Below are 24,385 nucleotides of genomic sequence, written 5' to 3'. Positions count from 1 at the left end.
CTTAGTTCTTCAAAGTTGATTCATCTTGCGTGATGGACCCTCTGACCTTCCCGCCCTGGCCGCGTGGGATTGGCCGTGGCAGATCTCACAGGGGGATGAGACCGCGCAGTCTGCTCTGTTCGCGCCGCCTGAACCGTAAAAGTGTCAGAGGAAAACAGGACAAACACGGCTCGACCTCACCCTTGAGGCCTCATTGCAGCTCCGTTCGCCTGAGCAGCTGTCACCAGCCATGTGAGGGGGACGCAGTTTGTGAGTGACTCCCTGAGTGCTGGTCACAACCATTTTTAGGGGGAAAAGGGAGGGCCAGAAAAGGCACGGATATTGAGTTTGTCTTTCGCGCATGGGAGAAAGGAGAAAGGAATCCCGCAAGGCTGCACCGATAAAAACGGTTTCAAACAGACACAGAGAACATGGCATTGTATAAAATAACAAATTTTATTTCTAGAAAAAATCTTACACTAAGTGCACACATGCACGCGCACACGGTACTGGGCCACACGCGGACTGATTTCCTTTTAATAAAAGAACCACAGACTGAAAGCTTACAGTTTACAACAGAGTTTTGAAGACACAATGGGAAAAGCTTGGTCATTCATTTATAAACCTTCCATAAATTACAAAAGAAAGGCAGTCTGAAAAGTATGTATAAAGAGTAAAAACACTTTACAAGTGGACAAGAATTACAAAAGAGTAACCAATCCCATACGCCTGCCGGTGACCTTGTCAGTCTCGGTCAAGTGCCCGCGGTGTAGTCTGCCTGGGGTAGAGCCATGGGGGACGGACTGAACTTGAGGGGCTGTGGGCGTGGCGTGTGCCTTGTGGGGGCCGCTCCCCGTGCTCTGCTCGCGGCGGGGTGTGTGCGTGTGGCGTGTGGCGTGTGGTGTGGGACACGGGCCACGGGGTGTGACACTGGGAGCCAGGAGCGCTTCCTCACTTGCTGGCAGGGCTGGAGGAGCGGGAACTTCTCCAAACGGGGCGACCCTCTCGCTCCCTTTCTAATCTTGAATGATCTGAGTTAAGGAAACGTGTTCTGGGTGTTGCCCGGCTCGCTCTGGGAGAGGCGGGACGCCGGGGTGTGCAAGTGCACGGCCTGCACCCCTGACCTCAGAGCCCTGTGTCTGGGGGGGAGGAGCACTGAAAGCACGACACGTACAAAGCAGACACGGTAGATTTTATTAGACAGTACAGAACACGGGGCATTTCTAAGGCCGAACATCAAGGCAGTTAAACTAGAAGTTCAAGACCAGAGTTAAAGTGAGTTAATGCGTCGCGAGGCAAGCGTTCGGAAACGGGGTCGAGGTGGAAACCATTCCTCTGAGGGCGGATGACAAGGGCACAGAGGCCGGCAGCACGGGGCGGGGAGCGAGCCACAAAGAGCTACTGGCCCCCGTGCGCTCGGAGACGCCGCCACCCGGCAGGCCGCCGGCAAGGGCGCGGGCGCTGGGCTCGCGGGCAGGGAGGGGCCCCAGCAGCTCTTTGTCCTCGAGGGAGGCTTACAGTGGACGGTAGTGCAAAGAGCATTTCTCTACTGGTGTCAGGGGAGAAGAGTGTGTTTTTAGGAAGTACTTGAGTCACTGAAAGCCCTAGTTTGGGATTAAAGAGAACGACACGGACTGGGGGGTCGTCCGGAAGCGCATGGTCATTTCACCGCACCCAGCTTTTTCAGCAGTTTCTTGCCTTTGGAAAGCAGCCCCTTTTTCTTTTTCGAGGACATTTCCCTGCCTCTCCCAGGACTACCAGTACCCATGGATGGCGGAGGTGACCCCGAATGGAGATGGGCTGTGGGGGATGGCGCTCTCCTTGTTGTACCTGAACCCTCAGGAGGAACCTAGTAGGCACAGTGGGACAGTTGAGTCGCGAGCACCGACCACATCGCTTATACCACACGGCCCCGTCCCCCGCCAGGGAAGGGAAGGGGGGCTCGTGGCTTCCCTCAGGGGTCAAGGATGCCACGAGCACGCGCACCCTCCCCGCAGCCTCCCTGCGAGGGGGGGGCTGCGGCTGCTTTGTCTTCGGGGGAGGGGGAAGGCCGCAGCTTTGGCAAAACAAAGCTAGGTAGTAATTTACTTCGTAAATTAAGACCCAAAGCGGAGGTGTGGGGGCGGGGTGGGGGGGTGGGGAGCAGAAGTTCCCTTAAATTAGGTTACAGTGAAACTGGCTGAGGACCCATCAGTAATCTTGAAAGCCAAGGTTCTGAAAGGGGGCTTGTGGGTCTGAGAGCGACCGGGGTACAGGGAGGGTGGTCTGGTCGGGGGCATTCCTGGGGACGTGAGTCACGCCATAGCAGACGGCACACACCGGTTGAAAGGAAAAAAAACTAAAATGAACCTCTATCACAATCGAAGGAAGCTTAAAGGCCCTTATTGCGTGCTCGCGAGACTCCCCGGTGGCCGGAGATGGGCTTGTGTCCAGAGAGCGCACCGGGCACCTCCGGACGGCGGGGCGGGCTCGCTGGCCCCAGGGCTCGGCCCTCACCCCCTCGCCCCTCCACGCCTCTCCACGCCAAGCCCTGCGTCAGGCACACGAGGGGAGCCAAGGGCTTCAAGCTTGCTTGGATTTAGAATCAAGGTCTAGTTCCGATGGAAAACAGCTAGGAAAGCATCCCACGCACACCTGAAGATACCGTCCGCCCCGTCTAAGGCCCCGCGGCCGCTGCGGCTCTCGGCCGAGCAAGCAGAGCATTGCATTGCCGCCCCCGAGGAGCCGCCCGGCACACGCACGGACTCGGACTCGCCGCAGCCCGGCCGCGGGGGTCACGCCCGCGGCTGGGGGGGGGGCGGGCGTGTCAGAGCCGACTCCGCGCGCCCAGCGCTCCCCCTCCTCGGCTCGGGCTCTGTGTTTTCACAGGAGCGTGTCCCGGAGTAAACATGGTGTCTAGTTGTGCTTTTGTTTTCCCCACGAGCGGCTAACAATGCAATGCACAGCGTTCGTCACGAGGAGACGCTGCAGCATTCTCTACGGGAACAGACAATGAGCCTCGCAAGAAATATGTTCCCAAGGTTGGCCTTCGAAACCGTCTGAAATGATGCGGGCAGTGGGAAATGAGAAATGAGGAGGACTGGGCTACAAAATCGGTGCCTTTACAGCCGAGGCCGAGGAACAGCCTGCTGTCCGAGGCCCAGGGGCTCTGTTCTGTTTTGTCGTGTTCTGAGACATATTTCTTTTGTGTGCGCGCCCACAGGGAGGCCTCCGCGCGAGTCCGCCGGGGCCGCGGGCGGGCGCTACCTGTGGTATCTTCAGTTGCTCACTTACGTGAAGGCTACGGGGCCTGATTAAGGTGTGAAATGAACACTCTTCTTCTGTTTCCAAGCAGATGAGCAAAGAAATAAAAATATATATATATATAAAAATAGAATATAGAAAAACTGGCAGTGATGAGATTAAAAAAAAAAATGCGAGACTACACGTGGGTGTCGTCCACTAGTTAACTACGCCGGAGGCAACCTCTGGTCTCTGCTACGAGCACGGAAACCCTAGCGGGGCCGAGGGACAGAGGGACTGGCCGTCCCCTCCACTCTCACCCCAGCCGGGATGTGCGTCTACGGGGCGGGACGGGGAGTCCCTTCGTGAGGAAAGGCAGACGGGTTAGAGTCGAGAGGGGCAGGTTTTGTGAAACAGGTAAGTCAAAGTGAGATGTTGAGGCACAACCCCGGGGGGAGGGCGTGGGCTTCCGGGCCCAGCGGCCGACGTGTGCGCGCGAGGGGGTGCGGGAGCGAGTGTGGCCGGGGGCAGGCGTCAGAGGCGCCGGGGGCGTCCGCTTACCCGTTTTGCCTTGGAGCGCACCGGCGTGTCCCGGGAGTAGTGGCACGGAGCGTCAGACAGATAGACCTCCACGTCGTCAGGCACTTCTTCCAGAAAGTTTGAAGGTACAAGGCCTTTCTGCCCGTTAAGTTCCCCCTAAAAACACAGCAGAAGGAATTACTCAATTTTCCCAACATCTCCTTCTTGCCCTCACCGTGGGAGCGGAGCACTGGGGCCAGTCGCCTGCGAGGGTCTGCCCTTGTTCAAACGTGGAAGGACTCACAGGGGTGGCAGTGTCCCCAAACTACCCTGGCCAGAACAGCGAGCTCGGGACGCGCTCAGGGGGACAGGGTCCCTTCCCCGAGCTCTGCATCTGGCCTGGCTGGATGACAACATGGGTTTTCGCCCCGGGGCTCACGTGGCTCCCAGGAACCAGGCCTCAGGACCAGCCCGTGGGGCGGCCGTGGCTGGCCTTAGCATCCCCAGGGAGCTTTTAAAGAGACCTCACTCGAGCAGATGCATTGACCACGGACGGACCCCCTCCCGAGGCCAGCGGGTGGTCTGGCGTGTGCACTGGGGGACGGCTACGGGTCCGTCTTATGCACGCTCACAGTCTCATTATAAAGAGCCAAACAATATGGGGGACACGAAAGTGTTCACACCTCCTCAGAGGTGATACTGCTTCAGGTTCGTCTTCTCCCTTCCAGAACCTTCTCTCACGTCTCTACACAGGTACATAGTTAAGATCACCATCCACAAGACATCCGGACCCAGCGGGTCACAGCCGTCACGTCACTTCTTCCCCAGTGCCCCCCAATGCCTGTGTCCAAAACCAAGTCCCAGAATGGCCAGCCCCGGACTTCCCAGGAGTCCGTTGCTCCGCTTATAAGCCTAGGGAATGCCAGCATGAGACACGCAGGCTTCTCTGTCATGACTAGGACAGAGCCACCAGGGTAGGGAGGGAATGCACAGGATGGATGGGAGAACGTCCGCCAGCTGCTCATCTACGAGGGGCTCGTGTCCAGAACACATCAGGAGCTCAGCACAAGACCCCGAGGAAATGATGGGCAAACGACCCGCACCACTGTTTCCCCGCAAAAAGACACTCAAACGGCCAAAAGCACGTGGAAAGACGCTCCATGTGAGCTAACACGAGCATCCTAGGGAAACGGAGATCAGAAGCACAAGACACCTCCTCACACCCCTTAGGACGGCGACTCCAGACACAAACCAACAACAGTTTAAAAACAAAACCACAGACAAGAGAGCTGCTGAGAACGGGGGGGGATCCGGAGCCCTCGTGCCCCTGCTGGGCGGTGAGAAGCGGGGCCGCTGCTGGGGGCGGACCCTCAGAAAGTCAAACAGAATTACCGCGGCCCCAGCGACTCTGTGGGGCCGAGACCCGAAAGCCTCGGCAGAAGGACTGAGGGACGTGTTAGCCGACCACATTTATCGCTGTTATTCACAGGGGCCGAGCGTGCGAGCATCCACTGACGGGTGCACAGGGGACGCCCCCCTCGTGCGCACCCAGCGGGGAGTCGTCTTGGGCCTTGAGAGGGAAGGGGAGGCGGACCTGCGCTCCGACGTTCTGCTCCGTGAGGTCGGGCAGGCGTGAGAAAAGTCCTCGTGTGTGAGGCCCCAAAAGCAGGTACGGAGCAGGTTCATGGGGATGGGGAGGAGACGGGGGGCTGGGGACACGAGGGGTGAAGAGTGTCTGGTGTTCACTGCGGGTGGCACTTCCGGCTGGCAGGAGGGAAGGTGCCCTGGAGGCGGACGGTGGCGGCCACATGACATACTGTGACTGGGTCACCACCACAAGTGTCCCTGGGGATTTCTGCCACATCCAAGGTCAAGAATCACATCCACAAGCAGACACACTAACGTCCGTGGGCCCAGACATCAGGCCACGTGGCGTCATGGGTTTGGGGCTGGGGACCATGTGGTGGGAAAACGCCCAGCCTCAGCCTCACAGCCCCAGTGGCGCCACGTTCAGCTCACGGGGCCCGTGGGCACGCAGCCCGGGACCATCCCGCGCACGCACACATGCAGACCAACCCCCTCTCCAGGCTCCCCGAGCGGCACGGGGGGCAGACCCGCCTGCACGTTTACTCTCCCCCTCTGGTTCTTCGGGGCTTCCCATGCCGTCTTGCTAACGCCTCGTGAGAAGTGCACTGACTGCCTCACGGCCGTCCCTTCCACCACATGCTGCTGTGTCCGACGTGGCCGTCAGAATCTTCCAGACTCAATGGCACAGATCCCTACCCATCGTGGAGAAGCTCGGAGGTCCTCCTCCCAGCCTTAAGCTCAGTATTTTCCAAAGCGCATCCTTCCCTCACTCGTGCCCGTGTTTCCAAGGGCCCCCACGGCACCCATCACCCGGGGCAGAATCTGGGCATCTTCTTGGATGAGGCCCTCACCCCAACTGACGACCTGCGCTCTGGGAGGTACCGAGGCAGCTTCCATCCACCTCCCTCTGCCACCTGGACCAGCCCGAGCCTGTGTCTCAGCCTCGGGGGCTCCCACCTCCCTCACCCGCCCCCTCGGGCCCTCGGCAGGACAGAAAGCCTGACGTCTGATCACTCACAGAGCCCGTACTCTCATCTGGAAAGAAACGGGCCGGCGCAGCCCCGCCGGACACGGACCTGCCACGATCCCAAGCTCGGATTCCCCGCAGGCTGTGAACTCGTCTGACTCGAAGGAAAACCTGCCTTAGCAGGACTGGACGGTTTCCAGCTGTTCTGACTAAAGAAGATGGGGGTCATGGGGAAGGTGGGGCCCCTGGTGCACGGTGGGGGCCCTGTCCCCAAGCGTCCCTGCAGCGGGCACCCCCAGGCCGGCCAGCCAGCTCCTCGGCGGCCCCGTGCGCTTGGGCCTGGGGCTGCCGTGAAGCACGAAGATGAGCCGGTCAGCATTCTCTCTCTCTTTTCCTCAGGAACTGTCGGCAGCGTAAAGGAAGGAGGCTGCCCCCCGCCCCCCGGGCCTTGAGCCAGGAGCCCTTGCCCAGAGCCCGGTCCCGGCTGCCGACGGCCGTCAGCTGGGAGGAAGGTCAGGGCGGACTTGCACACTCTGCTGGGGAGGATTAAGTAACAACGTGGCCTGTTTGTATTCCTTCCTCTCCTGCCCCAAACGTCCACCTTATAAACAACCAGAGAGTTCAGCTGGGACACGTGTAGACGGAAGACACCTTTAGACGAAGAACGTGAGTACGTGTCCTCTGTCTGCAGCCTGTGGACACGGCACGTGCCCCCTCGGAGAAGGAGGCCGGAGACGCTCACAGGCCCCCTTCCTGCACCAGACGAGCCCCAGAGACAGGGACCTTCCTGAAAGCCGTCGGAAGCTCGTACCTCATCTCAGGGGCAAGGACACACGCAGAAGCAGACACACAGAGTGAGCAAGATGCAGAGCCCTGACGTTTCAGACACTTACGTAATAAAAGCCGTCTTCATCGATCTCCCCGAAAACGGTAATGATGTCTCCGGTGCAAAACGTGAGCTCTGCCTGCGGGGACAGAACGTCAGGCTAGCGACACCTTCGGTACAGAGCAGCTGGTTTTCTTTGAAAAGGTCCTCACGATTGCTCTAAGGATTTCTTTTTTCTCATCATTTTGGGGTTGACCTGCTCTTCCGCTCACCCAGGGAGGAAGGGTAGGAAGCCGGCCAGTGCTTCTGTACACGGCGCCCCGGGGACGCAGGGGTAGAACAGCTCAGGCTGCGGCCACCTCCCAGCCACGCACCACGCACGCCATTCCCGGCCAGAGCTCACAACAACGGCTACGTCCTCCCGCCACCATAGTTCTTGTTTAAAACTTGTCAAAGTGGGGACGCCTGGGGACTCAGGTGGTGGAGGGGCTGCCTTTGGCTCAGGTCATGATCCCGGGGTCGTGGGATCGAGCCCCGCATCTGACTCCCTGCTCAGCAGGGAGCCTGCTTCTCCCTTTGCCCCTCACCCGGCCCGTGCTCTCTCTCTCTCTCTCTCTCTCTCAAATAAAATCTTTAAAAAAATAAAACGACTCGAAGAGTTAACTTGAAAAACCAGAAGGTCAGGGAAGGGTCCTCTGCAGCATCAGGACCGTCACATAAATGTCCCTGCACTGAGTGCGAAAAGCCTTTACTCAATTACTCTCTGTCTACAAAGTGCACGCGACGTGCCAGGCACCTGCCTAGACACGGGCACACGGACGGGCACACGGACAAAATCACGTGCCGGCTTATCTCTGAATGTGAGGACAAGGGAAGGGCGATGACCTCTCAGGCCACCACATGTCCCTTATGAATCGGGTCCGCGTAGCAATGTTTGCAGAGCCTGCTTTGAATCCGAACCACACGCTGGGAGCACATGGGGCACAAGAGAAACTGGGGGTGACAGATGCGGACACCGCTTGTCGCCTGAGAAAGCAGGTGCACAGGCTGAGCACCTAGCCTGTCAGCTCTGGAGGGGGTCCCTTCTGCCTCCCAGGGTGCCGAGGGCCACACCGGCCCAGGCCACGTGTGTGGAGGACACGGGACCTGTCCCTCAGCTTCTGCCTGGAGGGTGGGGCCGCTTATAGCTCTGCTCTCTCTCCAGGCCCCCACACCGCAGATGTTAATTCTCTTCCAGAAGACACTCCGGGCTGTCACCCGGGGCCGAGGACGGCAGATGGCTCCTCCCACGGCCTCCCGCACGGGACCCTGGACCGCGGCAGCGACCAGGCTGGTCAGCCGCGGTGCCCCTTCCCTGTCTCCTCCGGCCCAGCTCCCTCACACCATTTACTGCACACATAGACCCTTCCAGAGAAGCGGGGAGGCCGGGTCCCATGGCCCACAGGCTGCTATGCGGGGAGAGGCCCGGGGACTGGCCGTGAGCCGCGGGGAAGCCACTCTGGGCACGTACCTCCACGTCGATGTTGGGCGAGCTCTCTCTGGGGTCGTAGTCATACAGCGCCACCACCCTCCGCGTCGCCCCTGGGTGCCTGCCGCTGCTTCTGCTTCTCTCTGTTGACATCGTGAGGAGGAGAAAGCCGTCATGGTTACTCCACAAGGAGTGCCGCCCCCGCTCCCTCGTCCCCAGGGCCACAGGGCCCACGGGGCCAGCGGGACCGGACTACCGCCCTCTCCAGGCCCCGCGAAGCCCTGGCTGTGCGGCCGGTCGCCCTGAGCTGCGCGTTCTCGTGGGTTTGCTCTGCCCGCCCCCCACCCCAGCAATGAGGACGCTTCCCTCCCCCGATGCGTCCGTCCGACAGGGAGGCCGAGACGAAGCTGGGATCCTCTGAAATCAGAGATCACAGCCCCTTGTGGGACTGTGTGTCTGCGGTGCAGCCTTCGCCGCTGGGGGGCAGCTCCCCCGGGTGGACGAGGCAGCAACTCCACCCGCTCCCCGGGGGCAAGACGCCTGAGTTTCCCCATCTCAGCGGCGTGCGGTGAGGGCCCTATGAGCACACGGGCCGCTGTGGGCACGCACGGGAGCTCCAGTCCTCCGGGCGAGGACGCAGGAGGGGCGGCCGGCCTGCACTGTGCGTCCAGCTGTCCACGGACCCGCCGCCTGTCGGACAGAGCAGTCCCGCCCCACGGGGTCGGCCCCAGCGGACGCGGCTCCGGTCCCGCACCCCAACCCACGCTTGCTACGGTCGTCCCAGCGGGGCGTCAGGGCTTCTCATGGTGCTTCTCCGCACACCATGGGTCCCCTTAGGCGGCTCTCCGTCTGCTCGTCCGCCATCCACGAGTCCTCCGTGGTAAAGGAGCTCTTGGGCCTCTGGCCCGCACTGGCGCTGGTCGTTGGCTTTCCTGTCGTGGAGCAGTCGAGCGCGGGGTGCCCCAGTCCGGGTCCCCCTCGGCCGGGTCACCTGCGGACCCTCGCGGCCAGCCCGGAGCCTCGCCCTTCCTTCTCTTCATGCTGTGTTTCTCCAGTTTAGAAACGACTCGATGCTCAAGAGCCTGACGTCAGTCTCTTGCTTTACTGTGTCCTGGTTTCAGTGTCGCGTCAAAGACATCAGGGCTCCACGGCCACGGAGCTCCTCTCCTAGAAGTTTCACGGTCTTAGTTTTTGTACTTCAGACTGTTCGAGTCTGAGTCCATTTTGTGAGTCTGGCAGGGGTGCGGCCCAAGCTTCATTTTTCTCTGCCCGAGTCCAGCACCCATAACAGAAGAGACCGTCCTTTCCCCGTTGAGCCCCCTACCTGGGTTGAAACTCTGTGGACACTGCAGGCGTCGGTCTGTTTCTGGATTTGCCCTGTTGCACGGATGGCGGTGCCCTGGGCCGCCCACACTACCGGGTCTCCATCAGTTCCCCTGTGTGTCCGGTCGTAGAACCTGCTCACACCATGGTGTCCTCCACGGCGCTTTCAGAAAATCACTCGGGCAACTGCAGTCCCTTTGCCTTTTCATACACATTTGATTTAGTGCACGGATTCTACACGGATCCCTGCACAGACATGGACCCGGGGGGCAGGTCCCATCCGCACAGACATGGACTGGGGCAGGGGGAGGGGCACGTCCTGTCCGTACGGATGAGCCTGTGGGTGTGTCCGTCAGTTTGGGGGTGCTGGACGTCTTCACTGCCCACAGTGCAGAACATGACGTCTGTTTCCGCGGGGAATCCTCGGATTCTGTCCTCAGGCTTGGTGGCCTCCCCCACACAGAGCCCGCTGCATCCAACCCCTCCCTTCTCATGTCTTTGTTACATCATCATAAATAACATCATGTCTTAAACGTCAACTCCAAATTTTCCATGCTAACATTTGGAAAAACAATTGCTTTTGTATCCGTTGACCTTGCTAAGTTCCCTCCATGGTTCTAGAAACTTGTGTTCTAGATTCTCTAAGTAAATTTTCATGTCACACGTGACTTGGAAAAAAGTTTGTCTTCTTTTCCAGCGCGTACCCCGTTTCCTCCTGTCTCACCACATGTGGTGTCAGAAGACGGCTGTGAGGCGGACACCGGGTCCTGCCCCAGCCACGGGGGTCACGGGCTCAGCCTGCGGTGACAGCGACACTTCCTAGTGCTAGAAGGGCCCACGGTGCCTCAGTCCGGTTCCCTCAAAAGTCACAATTAGAAAAAGACGATAAGACAAACATTCAACCTACTTGGTAACTTGAATCAAGCTACTGCTTTCTAGCGGAGCCCAGGCGGGCTCACTGGGTCTGTGGGGAGCGGAGCCAGGCCCGGTGGCGTCGGAAGGGGAGTCGGGGGGTATCGGGCTCAGAGAGCTTCAGGCTCGTGGACTTGATCGGGGCAGAATATTCCCAGAAGCCTCTGCTCTCAGACGCGGCTCTGACTTCACACTGTGAGTTCATTCATATCAAAGAGTCGAAACATTCTGCTTGAGTTTGTGATTATCCTTAAAATTATGCATATTCTTTGAGCCACTGCATTTTGTCTGTGAAATCTGATTTGCAACTACATTAACCTAATGTTCTGAAGTATTAAAACCTAAAACATGAATGACATAAAGCAGATCTTCCTGTCTCCAGCTTTGTAGAGAAAGCAAAGGCCTCTGAAATATGTAGATTTTCCCCCTCATGTGCGCAAAATTAGACATCATAACTGTAACGCTGCGAAAATTCACTGAAAATAGTTCCACTGTGTACTCACTGCTGCTTGCAAACTGGGTCAAGGTAAACAGAGGAGAGTGTCCTCCATCCACACGACGGGGGACAGTCTTTTCTTCCTTTTGGATGAGGAACGTCCACCCGAATGGAAAGCATGCGGTGACTTCCTCACCCTGTGCCCCGCACTGGGGACAGGCGGACGCTCACGGCCCATCCCCCACAGAGATGATGGGGTCCAGGTGGTGAGCCCAGGGCGCGTCCCACAGTGAGACCCCTGACCCTGATGTCCTGGTCTGTGCCTTCCGCCCGAACACGGCCCACAGCCGCTCCTCACGGCCCCGGGGGCTGGAAGTCTGAGACTGGGACACCGCAGAGTCGGGTCTGGGGAGGATCCGCGTCCTGGTTCATGGGTGGTGTCTTCCCACCTGTCCTTGCAGGGTAGAGGGGGTGAGGGACGCCCGTGGAGCCTCCTTTGCGAGGGCCCTGACGCCGCTCTGAGAGCTCCACAGTCACAACGTCAGCTTCTCCCAGAGGCTTCGCTTCCTGACACCAGCACCGTGGGGGTCACGGTATAAATGCACCGGTTTTAGGGGACACAACATGCAGAAACAGCCAGAAAGCAAGCAGTCTATTTTCTGGTGGGACAGACCTTTAGTAAGCAACGCTGCACTTCCTCTTTCATTAGAAAATCATCTTGAGTTTTCGTAACTATTTGGGCGTGTAAATGTCCCCAAAGCAGGCAAGACTGTTATAACCCGGTGTGCAGTGCGGGTTCATTTTCAGATTCCCTTGCAATGGCACAGACTGGACCCTGTCCACACCGGCTCCTGCTCCCGGCTGGTGGCGTGGCTGGGGGAGGCGGGGGAGGCCAGGGAGGCCGGGGAAGGCCAGAGCGGCCCTGCCAGCAGGGGCGGGGGCGACCCGGGGGTGGTCTCTTACCTATTTTCTCCACAGGCGTGTTCAGAGGCAGGAAGCCTTGTCTCAGAAGCTGGTCCATCATCTCCTCATCGTCGGCTTGGATTTCTGAGACCATGTTACAAGGGATAAGGCCAAGCCGGGCACAGGTCTCCCCGCGGTAGAAGCCGTCCGCGTCTTTGTCACCATAGACCTGGAGCCGGGGCGAGAGGTCGAGGCAGTGTGAATGCCGGGTCTCCCGTGCGTTGTCAGAATGTGCGGGAAGAGCCCGTCGTCACCGACACGTGCCCTGCAGACCCACGGCCACACCGGGGAACCAGCTTCCGCCCCAGGGTCTGGACAACCCCCTGGTCCCATCACCCAGCGGGGGGCACAGGTCGGGGTTCGGCTCCACCTTGCGTGTGTGAGGAAACCCCACCCCACGGAGAGGACTTTGAGTCTCCCCCTAGCGGTGCTCCCGTCCGTAGCCACGGGCTTCCTCCAGGAGGCCGAGCACCAGGCTCTCTCCGGGGTCCCTGCTTCTGACTCACGAGCCTTCTGTCTGCTGGTCCTACGGCTGACTGTCTGATGCGACAGAACAGGCCCGCCCTGGGGATGAGCTCAGGGGCTGCAGCACGGTGACCGCACCGTCCTTCCCTGCCCCCCACGCCGCCTGGCGCCCACCTTGATGACCTGTCCTTCCTTAAAGGGAAGCTCTTCTTCAGCAGCATCTGGATTCGGGGACATGGTGAGGGGGTCATAGTCAAAAAGCGCCACAAAGATCCGGGCCGGGAGCTCTTCGGCACCTGGGTCGGTCTCCGACTCTTCGTAGAAGTCTGGAGAAAGGCGGTCCCGCTCGCTGTACTCGTCTGGGAGCGGGGGGGAACAAAGGCAGAGGGCTAGGTGACTCCCAGACATAGAGACCTGTGCTGCTGTAGGAAACGCGGTTTAGAAGATGGCTCGATAGCAGCACTGGAACTTCTGTCTGTACATCTTCGGGTGCGATACAGATCGACATGGATGGGCGGGAAAAGCAGCCGCGGTCAGGAAACCCAGTGCAGGACAGGCCATCCGCTGCGGAGCGGAGCCAGCGGGACGGCCCCCACCCCAGTCACCGAAAGGCATTCGCATGTGAGTGGAAGTCTGGGGTGCTCACTTAGCCTCAACACTTCAGTGGCGACAAATGCATTTTTCACAAAACTCCACCTACCATCCGGCTTCCAAAAATTGTGGGGTTTTTTTTTGTTGTTTTTTTAAGATTTTATTTATTTGTCAGAGAAGCACAAGCAGGGGGAGCGGCAGAGGGAGAAGCAGGCTCCCCGCTGAGCAGGGAGCAGGATGCGGGGCTCGATCCCAGGACTCCAGGATCATGACCTGAGCTGAAGGTACCTTTGGGGAGGTCACAGCACCCTGGTCAGAATGGGATCCTCCCGAGTGGAGCAAAGACCAGCCATGATCCAGCGAGAAACCGTGCCCAGCTCCTTCCTCCTGTGAGTCACGGATCAGCATCGGGAGGCCCTCCTCGTGCTGACCATAGGGTCCTGAATTCACTACATCTGGACCCACATAATTTTTCTATTTTTAAGTCTTTTTAAATCTGTTTCCTTAATTAGGACACCCAGAGAATATGAAAAGTTACAGTATTTTTATTCAATTGCGATGCATTGCTTCTTAAAAATATATTCCGGGGGCGCCTGAGTGGTTCAGTTGGTTAAGTATCTGACTCTCGATTTTAGCGCCAATCGTGACCTCAGGGTCGTGAGCTCGAGACCCCCGCTGAGCTCTGTGCTGGGCGTGGAGCCTGCTTAAGATTCTCTCTGCCTCTCCCTCTGCCCCTCCTGCTCATGCGCTGCCCCCCTCTCTCTCTCTCAAATAATGATAAATAAAAATATATTTAGGAAGTTATTGTCTACAGAATTAGGTTCCTCTGGGGGGGGGGAAGGAATGCTTCTGGAATGGAGCAGGTTCCTAAAACAATCATTGATATTTGCACAAGAAAAATGGAACTAAATCGGAACGAGGGGCACAAAGTCTGCTGGCACACCCCTGGCCATTCCCGGGGGTCACTGGGCTCTGCTGAGCACGCTTCACTTCTGTCCTTTGAAACTCAGGTGCGTGTGTATGAATCAAAGCCTTTGATAATAATCATGTTTATATGTGCTTTCTTGCATCACTACATGGTAAGAAATCGGGTCCAATTAAACCAAATCCATCACGGATTTATTTGGCACTTTTTTTGAGTTATATTAAGAGCCTTTTTTTTTTTTTTTGGTTAAAATATTAGTATTATTCTCTTTCTGCTAATTTAGCTATTGTTTTACTAAGATGAAAACACGCGTGCAAACTTTCGATTTCTTAAGGTAAGACACACCCATTCAAAGGGCCATCAGGGGCTCCAGAGGTTGGGTCAGCAGGGAGGACCAGAAGGCGCCCATGTCTCCCCTTTGCCTCCACACCCACCAGGCCATTTGCAGTCCCTCCCGCAGCCATTCCCAGGAGCCCGGGAATGAAGCCTCTGCAGAGCCCCAGCCCCTTGCCCCCAGCGCTCCCCCGTGAGCACAGACACAGTTCCCGCCATGCGCCAGGCTGTGGTCTCACCGCATGAGTTACTGTCCAGGGAAGCCCCAGAAACCCCCTTCTGCAGCAGAGATGACTGGGTCCTGGCCCGCACACCAGCCCCGCTCCACCTTGCTTCTGAAGACGGCCAGTCCCCCACGAGCCGTGCACCTGCTACACCAGGATCACCCCGTCAGGCTCGGTCGCTGTCACGGGGGGGTGACACACAGATCACGTGAATGTGGGGGCACCATGGCACCGGGTCCAGAGCCCCCGAGACTACCCAGTCTGTGTGACGTAAGCTGCCCGCTGATGTGGAACAGGCGGGACCGGCGTCCACCAGTGGGACTGTTGCTGCATTCTTTGTCATTTTTCAGTGAACTGAAAAAACTTTTTTTTTTTTAAGGGTCTTGAGTATTCTATGACACTTTTACTAATCAGTAAAAACATTCTAAAACCATAGAGGTGGAAGAGAAAACTTTTCCCCTGTTGTTTGGACTCAAAAGGGAAAAAAAGTCTGGAAGAAGTAAAGTATTTTAGAGGATCTGTTTTGCGTCATCACGTCCGTCTGTCCTGTTAGTTGACCTGAAAAGAGGCGACTGTCCCCTGAACGTCAGCTGTGTGCTGGTGTCCGGAGGCCCCTGAGCCACCCTGTCCACCCCGGGCCCTGGGTCAGGCTCCGCTGCGCCCGCTCCCTTCACCTGCTCCCTTCACAGCTCTCCCTGCCTGCGTTCACAGGCACGCACACTCCCACAAAACACCAGTTTCTCTACGCTGATTTCCCACGTTCCATTATCTTGTGCAAATACTTTTTGGAATCGTTTTTGCCATGATTCATTCCAGTGGAACGAACGGTTGAAGCCGCCCCTTCCGACCTCCAACCACCACCCCCTTCTGCGTGGGATCAGTTATGGGGACTAAAAGGACAGCTTTCAGCACGAGTGGCTCAATCCCAAAAAGGAATGAAGGGAATGGGCTCAGGGGGCCGGAGGAGGGCTCCCGAGCGAGGAGGGGAGCACGTGCACGAGGGCGGCTCACACTCTAGAGGCCACATCAGGCCTCGTGGGGTTCCCCGTCACTTTGAGCCCCGGCTGCCGGGACGCTTTATGCACACAGAGAACTCTCCGTTACTTGGGTTTATTTAGGTATTTGGAGTTGAGCTGCGACTCCTGCTTCTTTGGCTGCGAACCTCTCAGGAGAGTACAAGCTGGGACGTGAGAGGCCTCACACTGCAATCTCTCCAGGCCTCATGTGGTTTGGCCTCTCCAGGAAAGAAAACAAATTGGTAGGGAGAAGACTGATGTTAAAAGCCAATATGATATTTGAGAACACTTATAAATAGGTTTCATTTCTCTTATGCCTCTTTCTGCCTCCTTTTGCCATAAGTAACAGAGAGTTTTCTGTACATGGTTAGAAATGCTACTCCTACTGAGTTTGCAAACGTGTCCTGATCACGGACGGAGCGGCCACGTGCTCTGGGGTCCCAAGAGAGAGCAAGGTGTCAGGCCCACTAACCGATGGATGGGACCATCATCGGCCGGGACCGCTGAGGACCAGCACTGCCGTGGGAGAACCTTCGGCCCACGTGATCCACCCTGTCCGCCCGTCCTGCAGACATCGGGTTTCCTAAAATCTGAAGACACGACAACAGCACAGTCATAAGTCCTGCCAGCCTTGGGGAACAAAAGAATTAAGTCAGCCAAATCAAATCAACTCAGAAGCAGAAGCTCTAAAGGCAACTAAACTTAGCTTTTAACTGAAAGGTTAGCTGAATAACCTGGAGGAGAGAAAAGGCTGCTCTCCCCAGCCAGCCCGTCTTCCGCACCAGAGCCGTTTCTCGACACACGGAGGGGAGCGGGGGCGAGAAGGGACTCCTCGGGAGGCACTCTTCTCTGCGGCTCCCGCTGCCGAAGCCAAGGTCTTGGAACCAGAGTGAGAGTGGCTCCAACCCAGCTCGTCCCAGCTCCGGCCCCTCGGACAGCATCCGGCCCTCAGCTAGTCTCAGGACAGCCTGCCCTGCAGTGTTCACGGATGTGGGCCGGTGGGGGGGGGCGGTTAGCTGCGCTTCCGAACACCCCGCCTGGACACGGCTGTGTGTGAGGTTACCGGAAACCCAGAGAGAAGTTTCTGTGTGTTCCCAGCTCTGAAACTCACGGCAACATCTTGGCCCTAATCCGAAGAGACCAATGACTTTTCAGGGCTGCCTTGGATGGTTCTCCTTTTTGGACGGGTTTGCTTCTAATTTGCACTAGAGGTCAGAATCATACGAGAGAATCATAGTGAAACCTCCGGCTCACTGGGAAGCAGTTGGAGTCGGGAAGCTCTTGGGGGCACAGGGAACGAACAGTGGTGGGGGAGGCCCGGTAGTTAGACGGCTTGTCACAGGCAGAGGACAGGATGTGGGCCACGCACGGATGGTGGGCGACTCAGTGGGCTCAGATCGGCGCCCTTGTGTGCACAGAACACGACTGAGCAGGCTCAGACCCCACGCCTGGCGTGCACGGCAGCGGCTCACCTGTGTTTTCATGGAAAAGTTCAGCATGACAGGAGCAAATGTTTTGGGAAGGGCACACAATATAGAGATGAATGATGCCTTGATGGACCCCCTACTCTTGACCTGCCAACAAGCCTGGAACACAAGGCGGGGGATGCGTCTAGAGCGGATGATGGAAAACTCGTTCTGGAAACTTCCCCCGGAAAGAAAGGGGAAGGAAAAAGAAAACAAAACAAAAGCCACTTTGGAAACAACATATAAAAATGGACCTTTGATAACTGTTCCTCATTCTTTTTTCCAGTTATGGATGAAGATCCAAACCCAGGGCCACAATCAGAAAACACCCTCGACGGTGCGGGTGGCGGTCGTGAATGTCCCCGAGGGTTCGTTTGGAAAAAAACACATGTTGCCAAACTTTTGGATCATCGTAGTTCAGCTAACCCTTAATTAAAATTTAGATTCAGTTGTCCTTTAATTAAAGCAGCCATAATCGTCGCTGATTCTGTGGGGTGGGGGTCAGTATTCTAAAGCAAAGGAAAGGGGTCGTCAGCATGATCAAAGATTGGGAAGCAATGGCACTGAAATCAAAATGCATGGAAATGAAAGACAGCCAGCAGAGACGCTCCCCAGGGATGGACACCAACAGAAAAAAAATCAGGGAAAAGAATGAAAATGGATTGGTTTGGCAAGCAGATTTGAGAAGGAAGTTGACTTCACACACCACAGAGCCTGCTGTCACCCGGGGAGGTGACTCTGGGGCAGTGGCCCTACTGTCAGGCATGTTTATGCTTTTCTTCCAGACATCCCGCAGGCCCTGGTGCCCCAGGGGCTCCTCCCGTCCATACTTCCTGGGGGCGGATCTCTCTGGGCTCGGGTGGGCATCATGGCTCCTGAGGACGGCGCTGGGGTCCACTTGCTCCCCAAAGTCCTCCTCGATGCTGCTCTGCCGGGTCAGCGTCCGCCGCTGGGCCAGCAGCGGCCTCGGGCTTCTCCTATGGGGGCAGTGCCCAGGGCCCGGGGTGCACTTGGCCGAGCTCTTGAAGCTAAGACGTAGCTCCTCCTCCTCACTCCCACAGTCCAGGCCACTGTCTGGGCTCCTGCTGGCCGTGCGGCTGGACCAGCAGCCTCTGTCTTCCAGAGCGAAGTCCTCCGCATGGGGGCCGCCCCCTGGGCCCCTGGGCTTGGCTGGGAGCCCGGAGGCCGGTGGGGCCCGGGCCCTGGCCGAGTACCCTAAGCCCTGCTTGTGCAAGACCTCCAGGTGCTCTCCCTCCTCGGCTACTTCAGGGATACTGAACAGCCTGGAACTATGCTGGGTTGGGTGGGGGTGCTCGGGCCGCTCCAGGAAGGCCCCCTCAGAGCCGCTACTCTGAGAGCACTCCTGAAGGGGGTGCTGTGTTAAAACGGGGTGGGACCCAAGTGACATGGCGGGAGGAAAGAAAACAGACAGAATTAGTCTCAGAGGCCATGAGGGGCAGCAAGCATGCGTGTACTCGTGGGGGCGAAAAGCATGCTCTGGCCGGGCTCTGAAATGAGAACACAAGGTTAGCAGATGGTGCCTGGCACGGGGCAGGGGGAGGTGCGCGCCGCGGTCTAGCCTGGAGCGGGTGGCGCGCAGAGTGGAGGGCAGGCGGGCCGCGGGGTGCCTCTGGGGACAGCGGGCAGCAGGGGGCGCTCGGCCCTGGGAGGCCTGCACCCCAGGAGCTCAGAAGACGGCTGCTGGGGAGGGGCTGGGGCGGGGCGGCGGAGGCTGGCACCACGGAGGCCCCGCCCACTACCGTCCCCCTACGTCCTCCCCGACTCCAGCTGCGCTTTGCTCCGGGCTACACCCGTATGACAGCCAGGGGCCTTAGCCCTTGGCGCCTCAGGCGCATCTGCAGAGGACCTAGTCGGCCTGCCTCTCCGGATCCTGGCCCAGGGCGCGCAGGGAGCCGCGTCCCACCATCCTGGCCCCGCCCGGCATGGCGCCCACCCGGGACAGCGCCCTCCCCGGAGCTGCCCCAGGCTGGAGGGACCTAGCCACTGTGCACCCCCTGGCCGTGGCCTCGCAGGTTCTCTCCGCTGGGGCATCCCTGAGCCCATCCTTCATGCCCGCTGGGCAGGGAGCGCACCCCTACTGCCTCGCCAGACAAGGCCCTTCCTCCCTGGGGTGCGTGGCTGTGTGGGGCTTCTGCCAGCTGGGGACCCTGGTGCGTTTAGGGAGCTGGGGGCTCAGGGGCAGGAGCTCAGTGGCAGCTGCTGACCCAACCCCTCCGCTTTGCTAACCTGACACCCCGTGTGTTTGTGAGCTTGAAGAAGGGGTCCAATCTGGGGGCTCCCAGGGCAAGGCTGGTGTGGGGGAAGCTGGCTCAGCCCTACGGAATTGTCGTGGGCAAGAAGCTGAGCCCAGTGATCCCAGATTCCCAAACTGTCGGACTTTCTAAAGAACTCAGACATCCAGACCGGCCCATAAAAGCTTCTGATTTAAAGAAAAAAAAAAAAAAAGGAACAGCACTGTGAGCAGCGCCACATGCATTACTCTACCGGCTGTCAGCTCCCAGGCAGCCTCTCCCAGGAGGCCCCCCAGCGCTGGCTTTTTCACCAAGCTTGCTGCTCTCCGGGCCTCCAGCCTGGGAGAGAAGGCAGACTCTGCTTCTTTGCAGGACGTGCCTTCCCAGGAGCTTTCTCCATCAGAAGGAGAAGCATCATGAAGTGTTGAGTCCAGGGGTGTGGGGCATCAGACCGGACCAGGGGGAGGTCTTGGCTCTGCCACCCTCAAGGAAGGTTACTGTGAATCCAGCTGACCAGTGGTGCCTTGGGAGCTGGCAGGAGGCTGGGGAGGAGCCCCCAGGAGTGGCAGGAGCTGCCAAAAGGCAGAATTTGCACAGGACTCCAGCAGCTGCTTTGGTGACAGAGCGTCTTCAAGACCCTGTCGGGGGCTCTTTGCCAGAACAACATCTGAGTCCTGTCTGTGCCAGTCCTGACTGTGCCTGCCAGTGAGTTGGCACCCAGAGCTGGATGCTGCCTTCTCTCCACCATCAAAATGCATGCTTGTGTGTCCTAGAGAAATTCCACGGTGGGGTGCTGTAACCCCAGAGGAACTTTCCTCTTGGTGGCCTTTTTCATGTGCAAAGCCCACAAGGGTCCTAGCAGCCATCCAGCCCTTGGCCTGTCTCCCCCTGGGGTGGGAAAGGCTGGCGGATGGCGGCCACACGGCTCAGCCAGCCCGGGGCAGGGCCCGGTGCAGAGGCGGGAGCTCCGGCTGTGGGAGCGAAAGACTGGGCACGCGGGCAGCACGTGGACACACATAGGCGGGTAAGCCTTCTTCTGCTTGGGTCTCTGGAGGCCTCAAGCTCCGGTTCCATGAAGGTGACCCCCATCAAGCCCATCAGAGGATGTGGGGTTCTGGGGGACGCGTCTGCAGAGGGGCCTGCATGTGGACCCCGTGTTGTCCGCAACACCCCACCCCCTCTAGCTTCCATGCCCCCTGGCGCATGGATCACCCCAGCTTCTTCCCCGCATCGAACCTGCCCAAACCCCTGCTGGCCACGCCCATCCTGGGCCCCTAGTGCGGCTCCAGATCAGAGCTTGGGGCCCGCGGGGGAGGGTGGTCCTCCCTGTTCTGTTCTTCCCCACTCAGTTCCTGGCACTGAGCTGGGCACCCCAAGGGTCCCAAACAGACTGTCCCGAGCCCTTCCTCCCGGGCTTGTGGGGCACGGGCAGGACGGGAGGTTGGAGGAATTTCCCAACACAAACTCCACAACAAGGAGGAAGCAGACCCAAACCCACAGGCTCTGCACAGCCGGGCGAGGCCTCCCGGAGCCGTTCGCAGTCCCAGCAGAGGGACAGGGAAGGGCAGCACCAGGGCGCAGGGTGGGAGCGGGGGACCGGGGGCCACTGACCTTGAGGGCGTTGTGGGAGGTACTGCTGGGCCTCCTCCTGCCCCCGTCCTCCAGCTGCATCTCGGAGTAGAGCTCCTCCTCGTCCTCCTCCATGATGTCCGAGAGGTCAGAGCCCCGGCTGCTCTCCGTGTGGTACTCGTCCCCATGGCAGCAATGCGGCTGGGGGCCGAGAGAGGGGACGCTGTGGGGGCCGCAGCATGGGGGCCACCCAGGCCCTCCTCGCCCCCCTCCCCCTGCTCCGCTGGCTTGCAAGCCCCCTACTCATGATGTGCATGTGTATGTGTGTGCATATGTGCACGTGTGTGTGTGCACGCGCGTGTGTGTGTGCGCGCGCGCGCGCGTGCTGAGGACGGCCCAAACATCCCCATCCTGTCAAGCTCAGGGAGCCAGGAGGGCAGGGATAGCCAGCCCAGGTCGGCTAGCTCTGAGCCGGCGGTGACAGGCGGAGACCCTGGCAGGCTCTGGGGCAGCAGGGCTCAGGCACACTGCACGTGTGCAACGGAGAGCCGTGGGGTGGGAAAGTGCGTGCACGTGCACCACGCACAGGTATTTACGCTTTTTGCAAATACCACGTCACCCAACACGCTCACGCACCCTGCATTGTCTACAGAAGAGACGGACCGGGCAGGAGGCGGGCCCCCCACGCAGGCTGGGCTCACGCTGACCCCTGATGGAGACAGTGACGTGCATGTGTGCACGGACACGGCCAGCCCTGGCCGTGCACAGCGACACCAGGGGGCTGCTGCTCCCACATTCATCAGCTCAAGTGTTTGCAGAGAGATATGTGAGGGCAAGAAGCCTTCCGCACGCCGGGCAGGTCAGACGGACCACTGTGTTCTGTCCTTGCTGGATGATGCGGATTAAGAACGGTGTCTTTATTTTCCAGGTGGGCGACGAGGCAAATGCATTTAATAGCAGCTCGGGCACGTTTAATAAAAATACTCCAGGGGCGCTTGGGGCGCTCAGTCGTTAAGTGTCTGCCTTCGACTCAGGTCATGTTCCCCAGGTCCTGGGACTGAGCCCCTTGTCAGGCTCCCTACTCAGCAGGAAGCCTGCTTCTCTCTCTCTGTCGTTCCTTCTGCTACTCCCCCTGCTTGTGGTCTCTCACTCTCGAATAAATAAAATCTTAAAAAACAACAACGAAAAAAAAACAAACTCCAGTTTTCAATTACTAGCCCAGATAAAGACATGTAAGCATTTCTGGCCATGTGAAGTTGGTGGCCTTCTGCAGGCAGGAGGCTCGGCGTGCCTCGCGGGGAGAAGGGGCCGGGGATTCTCAATCTCAGCTTCTGCGGCCTTGTGGAGGGCATGGTTCCAGCGGCAATTCTTTTACTCAGGGGCCAAGTAGAAGACATTCCAAGAAGGGCTTCAAATACACAAAGAGCAGGCTGGTTTCAGGTGGTCTTCCCCAGGCATCCAGGGCGCATGGCCCCAGGATGCCCAGTGAGAGGGAGGAGCCAGTCTGATGGAACTTCTGGAAAGGACTTTTTCTCCCAAAAAAGTCCCAAGACTTTTTTCATCCGTCCCTTCCTTCCTTCTTGGGGAGCTATCACATAAGGATGCAATTACTGGAGCTATGGCAGCCACTTTGTAGCCATGAGAGGAAGGCCAAAAGTATGGATGATCCAGAAGCCAGAGCCCAGGCACACTGCACAGCTGAATCAGCCTGGCAACATCCATCCTCCTGAGGCTTCCCGCTATCACGGGTGGGGAAATGCCTTCATCACCTTCGTCATTATTAGGGAGGCATTCTGTGTCTTACGTTCAAATGAGTGCACGTAGAACGATTTTAATCTTGTAGACAAAGAGCCGGCTAGCTGGACGAGCTGGGCATTCTGCATGCAGAGCTACAGCTGGGCGGCAGCAGAGCCAGGACATGACCCCACATGTGGGAGTCCGAGGCCCCCGAGGCCACAATGTTGCCCTGCCTCGTGGGTGCCACTGTCCGCCATGTCTTCGTGCCCTGATGTGCCCACACTGCCCGACTCTCCAGGCCTTCCCATCTCTTGCCCAGACAATCAGGGTGCTTCCATTAGGGTGCATGTGATCTGAGCCTGGAGCCACAACGTAGGCGGGACGCAGCTGCTGCATAGGGGCCTGGGCAGGGAGGGGAGCACTGGCAGCTCGTGCTGTAGGCATAGGATGTGGATCCTCACGTTTCCAGCCCCCCGTGATGCCTGGCACAAACCAGATGCCCCACAACACTGGTCTGATTAAGGAAAGCTGGTGAACCAATGGTGGGTTTCTCCTCAATCGACCAAGTGGTCACCTGTAGGTTTACCTGACCCACCCAATTGTCCCCGCGGCCAGATGCCAGCACAGGGTGTTTGGGGAGGATGGAGGCCTCTCATATGGGGGCCTCCCTTCTGGAACTGCCCCTGGAGGAGGTCAGTCTCGGGAGCTCTGGCTGAGGCCAGGGCAGGCCCACGGGGACGCCACTCTCACACTCACCTGCTTGCCGAGCTCCGAGCCTTTCAGAAAGTCATCCACCGACGCGCCTCTCCTCTTGATGTCTGGGGACTCAAAGCTGTCCTCCTCATCAGAGTTCGTGTACTGCCCACCACCCCTCTCCAGGAAGATGCTCCTTTTCTCTAACTTGGAAGGAGAAGGAAAGGAGCGGTCAGGAGGGGCTAGCGAGCGGCAGGGGGCGTCCAGGTCCCTGTGTCTTCCAGGCTCGGCCTCTCCTTCACCCAGCCCCCCGGGCCCTCTGGGAGCCAACACAGGTAGGGACCTGTGTCCAGTGGCCAAGCATTGGCCTCAGTGCACTGTCCCTGTCCCTTACCAGATCCACTTCCTGTCTTTGCTGGAGGAAACCTAGGGAAACCAACGGAAAGTTCTCTCTCTATCCAGCTATTGGTCTGATCAATCAATGCTTTCTTGAAGAACGACATTCAGAGGTTTGCTTTCTCTCCTTGCCTCCCGAAAGGTGAGCTGGCATGGGGGCAGCGTTCCCCGGCCTGGCTCCAGCCGGCTCTCGGGACCCCGCCTGGGGTTATTAGGGCTGCGGGATGTGCAGCTGCATCCCAAGTTGCAGAGGGACACCTGCCCCCCTCCACCAGGCCCTTCCTGCCCACAGAGCTTCACCAAAAGCATTAAGTACCACCATCCGGGGCCGGGCTTCTGCCTCATGAGAGCACAGCAGGGGAGGGACCACAATAAAGGTGTGTATTGGAAACACTTCTTCTCATCCAGGGTCACGATGAGTGTTAAATTGTTTTTTTAAGTATTTGCGGCCCACACTGAACCACCTGGGGGAGCTCACACACAGCCTGGGTTTCTGGTGTTCCGGGAGGACTGAGA

General features: G+C 58.5%; 1 protein-coding gene across 4 annotated transcripts in view; it reads right to left on the bottom strand.

The window, feature by feature from the left end:
- Nucleotides 1-422: 422 nt before the first annotated feature.
- Nucleotides 423-24,385, bottom strand: part of LOC111156398 (RIMS binding protein 2) — an 88,750-nt gene continuing 64,787 nt past the window's right edge. The window contains exons 13-22 of one of the 4 annotated variants that reach the window (XM_022517253.1): nt 23,537-23,680; nt 21,086-21,244; nt 17,929-18,585; nt 16,229-16,346; nt 12,842-13,026; nt 12,203-12,371; nt 8,611-8,711; nt 7,168-7,239; nt 3,763-3,897; nt 423-1,828 (exon numbers count right to left, since the gene is read on the bottom strand). In XM_022517253.1, the coding sequence (XP_022372961.1) occupies nt 1,640-1,828; nt 3,763-3,897; nt 7,168-7,239; nt 8,611-8,711; nt 12,203-12,371; nt 12,842-13,026; nt 16,229-16,346; nt 17,929-18,585; nt 21,086-21,244; nt 23,537-23,680 (1,929 nt within the window). In that variant the 3' untranslated portion in view covers nt 423-1,639. Of the gene's footprint in view, nt 3,300-3,762; nt 3,898-7,167; nt 7,240-8,610; nt 8,712-12,202; nt 12,372-12,841; nt 13,027-16,228; nt 16,347-17,928; nt 18,586-21,085; nt 21,245-23,536; nt 23,681-24,385 lie in introns of all 4 variants that reach the window. The other 3 variants (XM_022517254.1, XM_022517255.1, XM_022517257.1) reach the window with 3 other exon arrangements.

Source organism: Enhydra lutris, unplaced genomic scaffold (assembly GCF_002288905.1).
Source record: "Enhydra lutris kenyoni isolate GAN:26980312 unplaced genomic scaffold, ASM228890v2 scaffoldscaffold46, whole genome shotgun sequence".
NCBI classification, from domain to species: Eukaryota; Metazoa; Chordata; class Mammalia; order Carnivora; family Mustelidae; genus Enhydra; species Enhydra lutris.
Note: the sequence above shows the minus strand (reverse complement) of the source record. Positions and strands in the feature narration are given on the sequence as shown.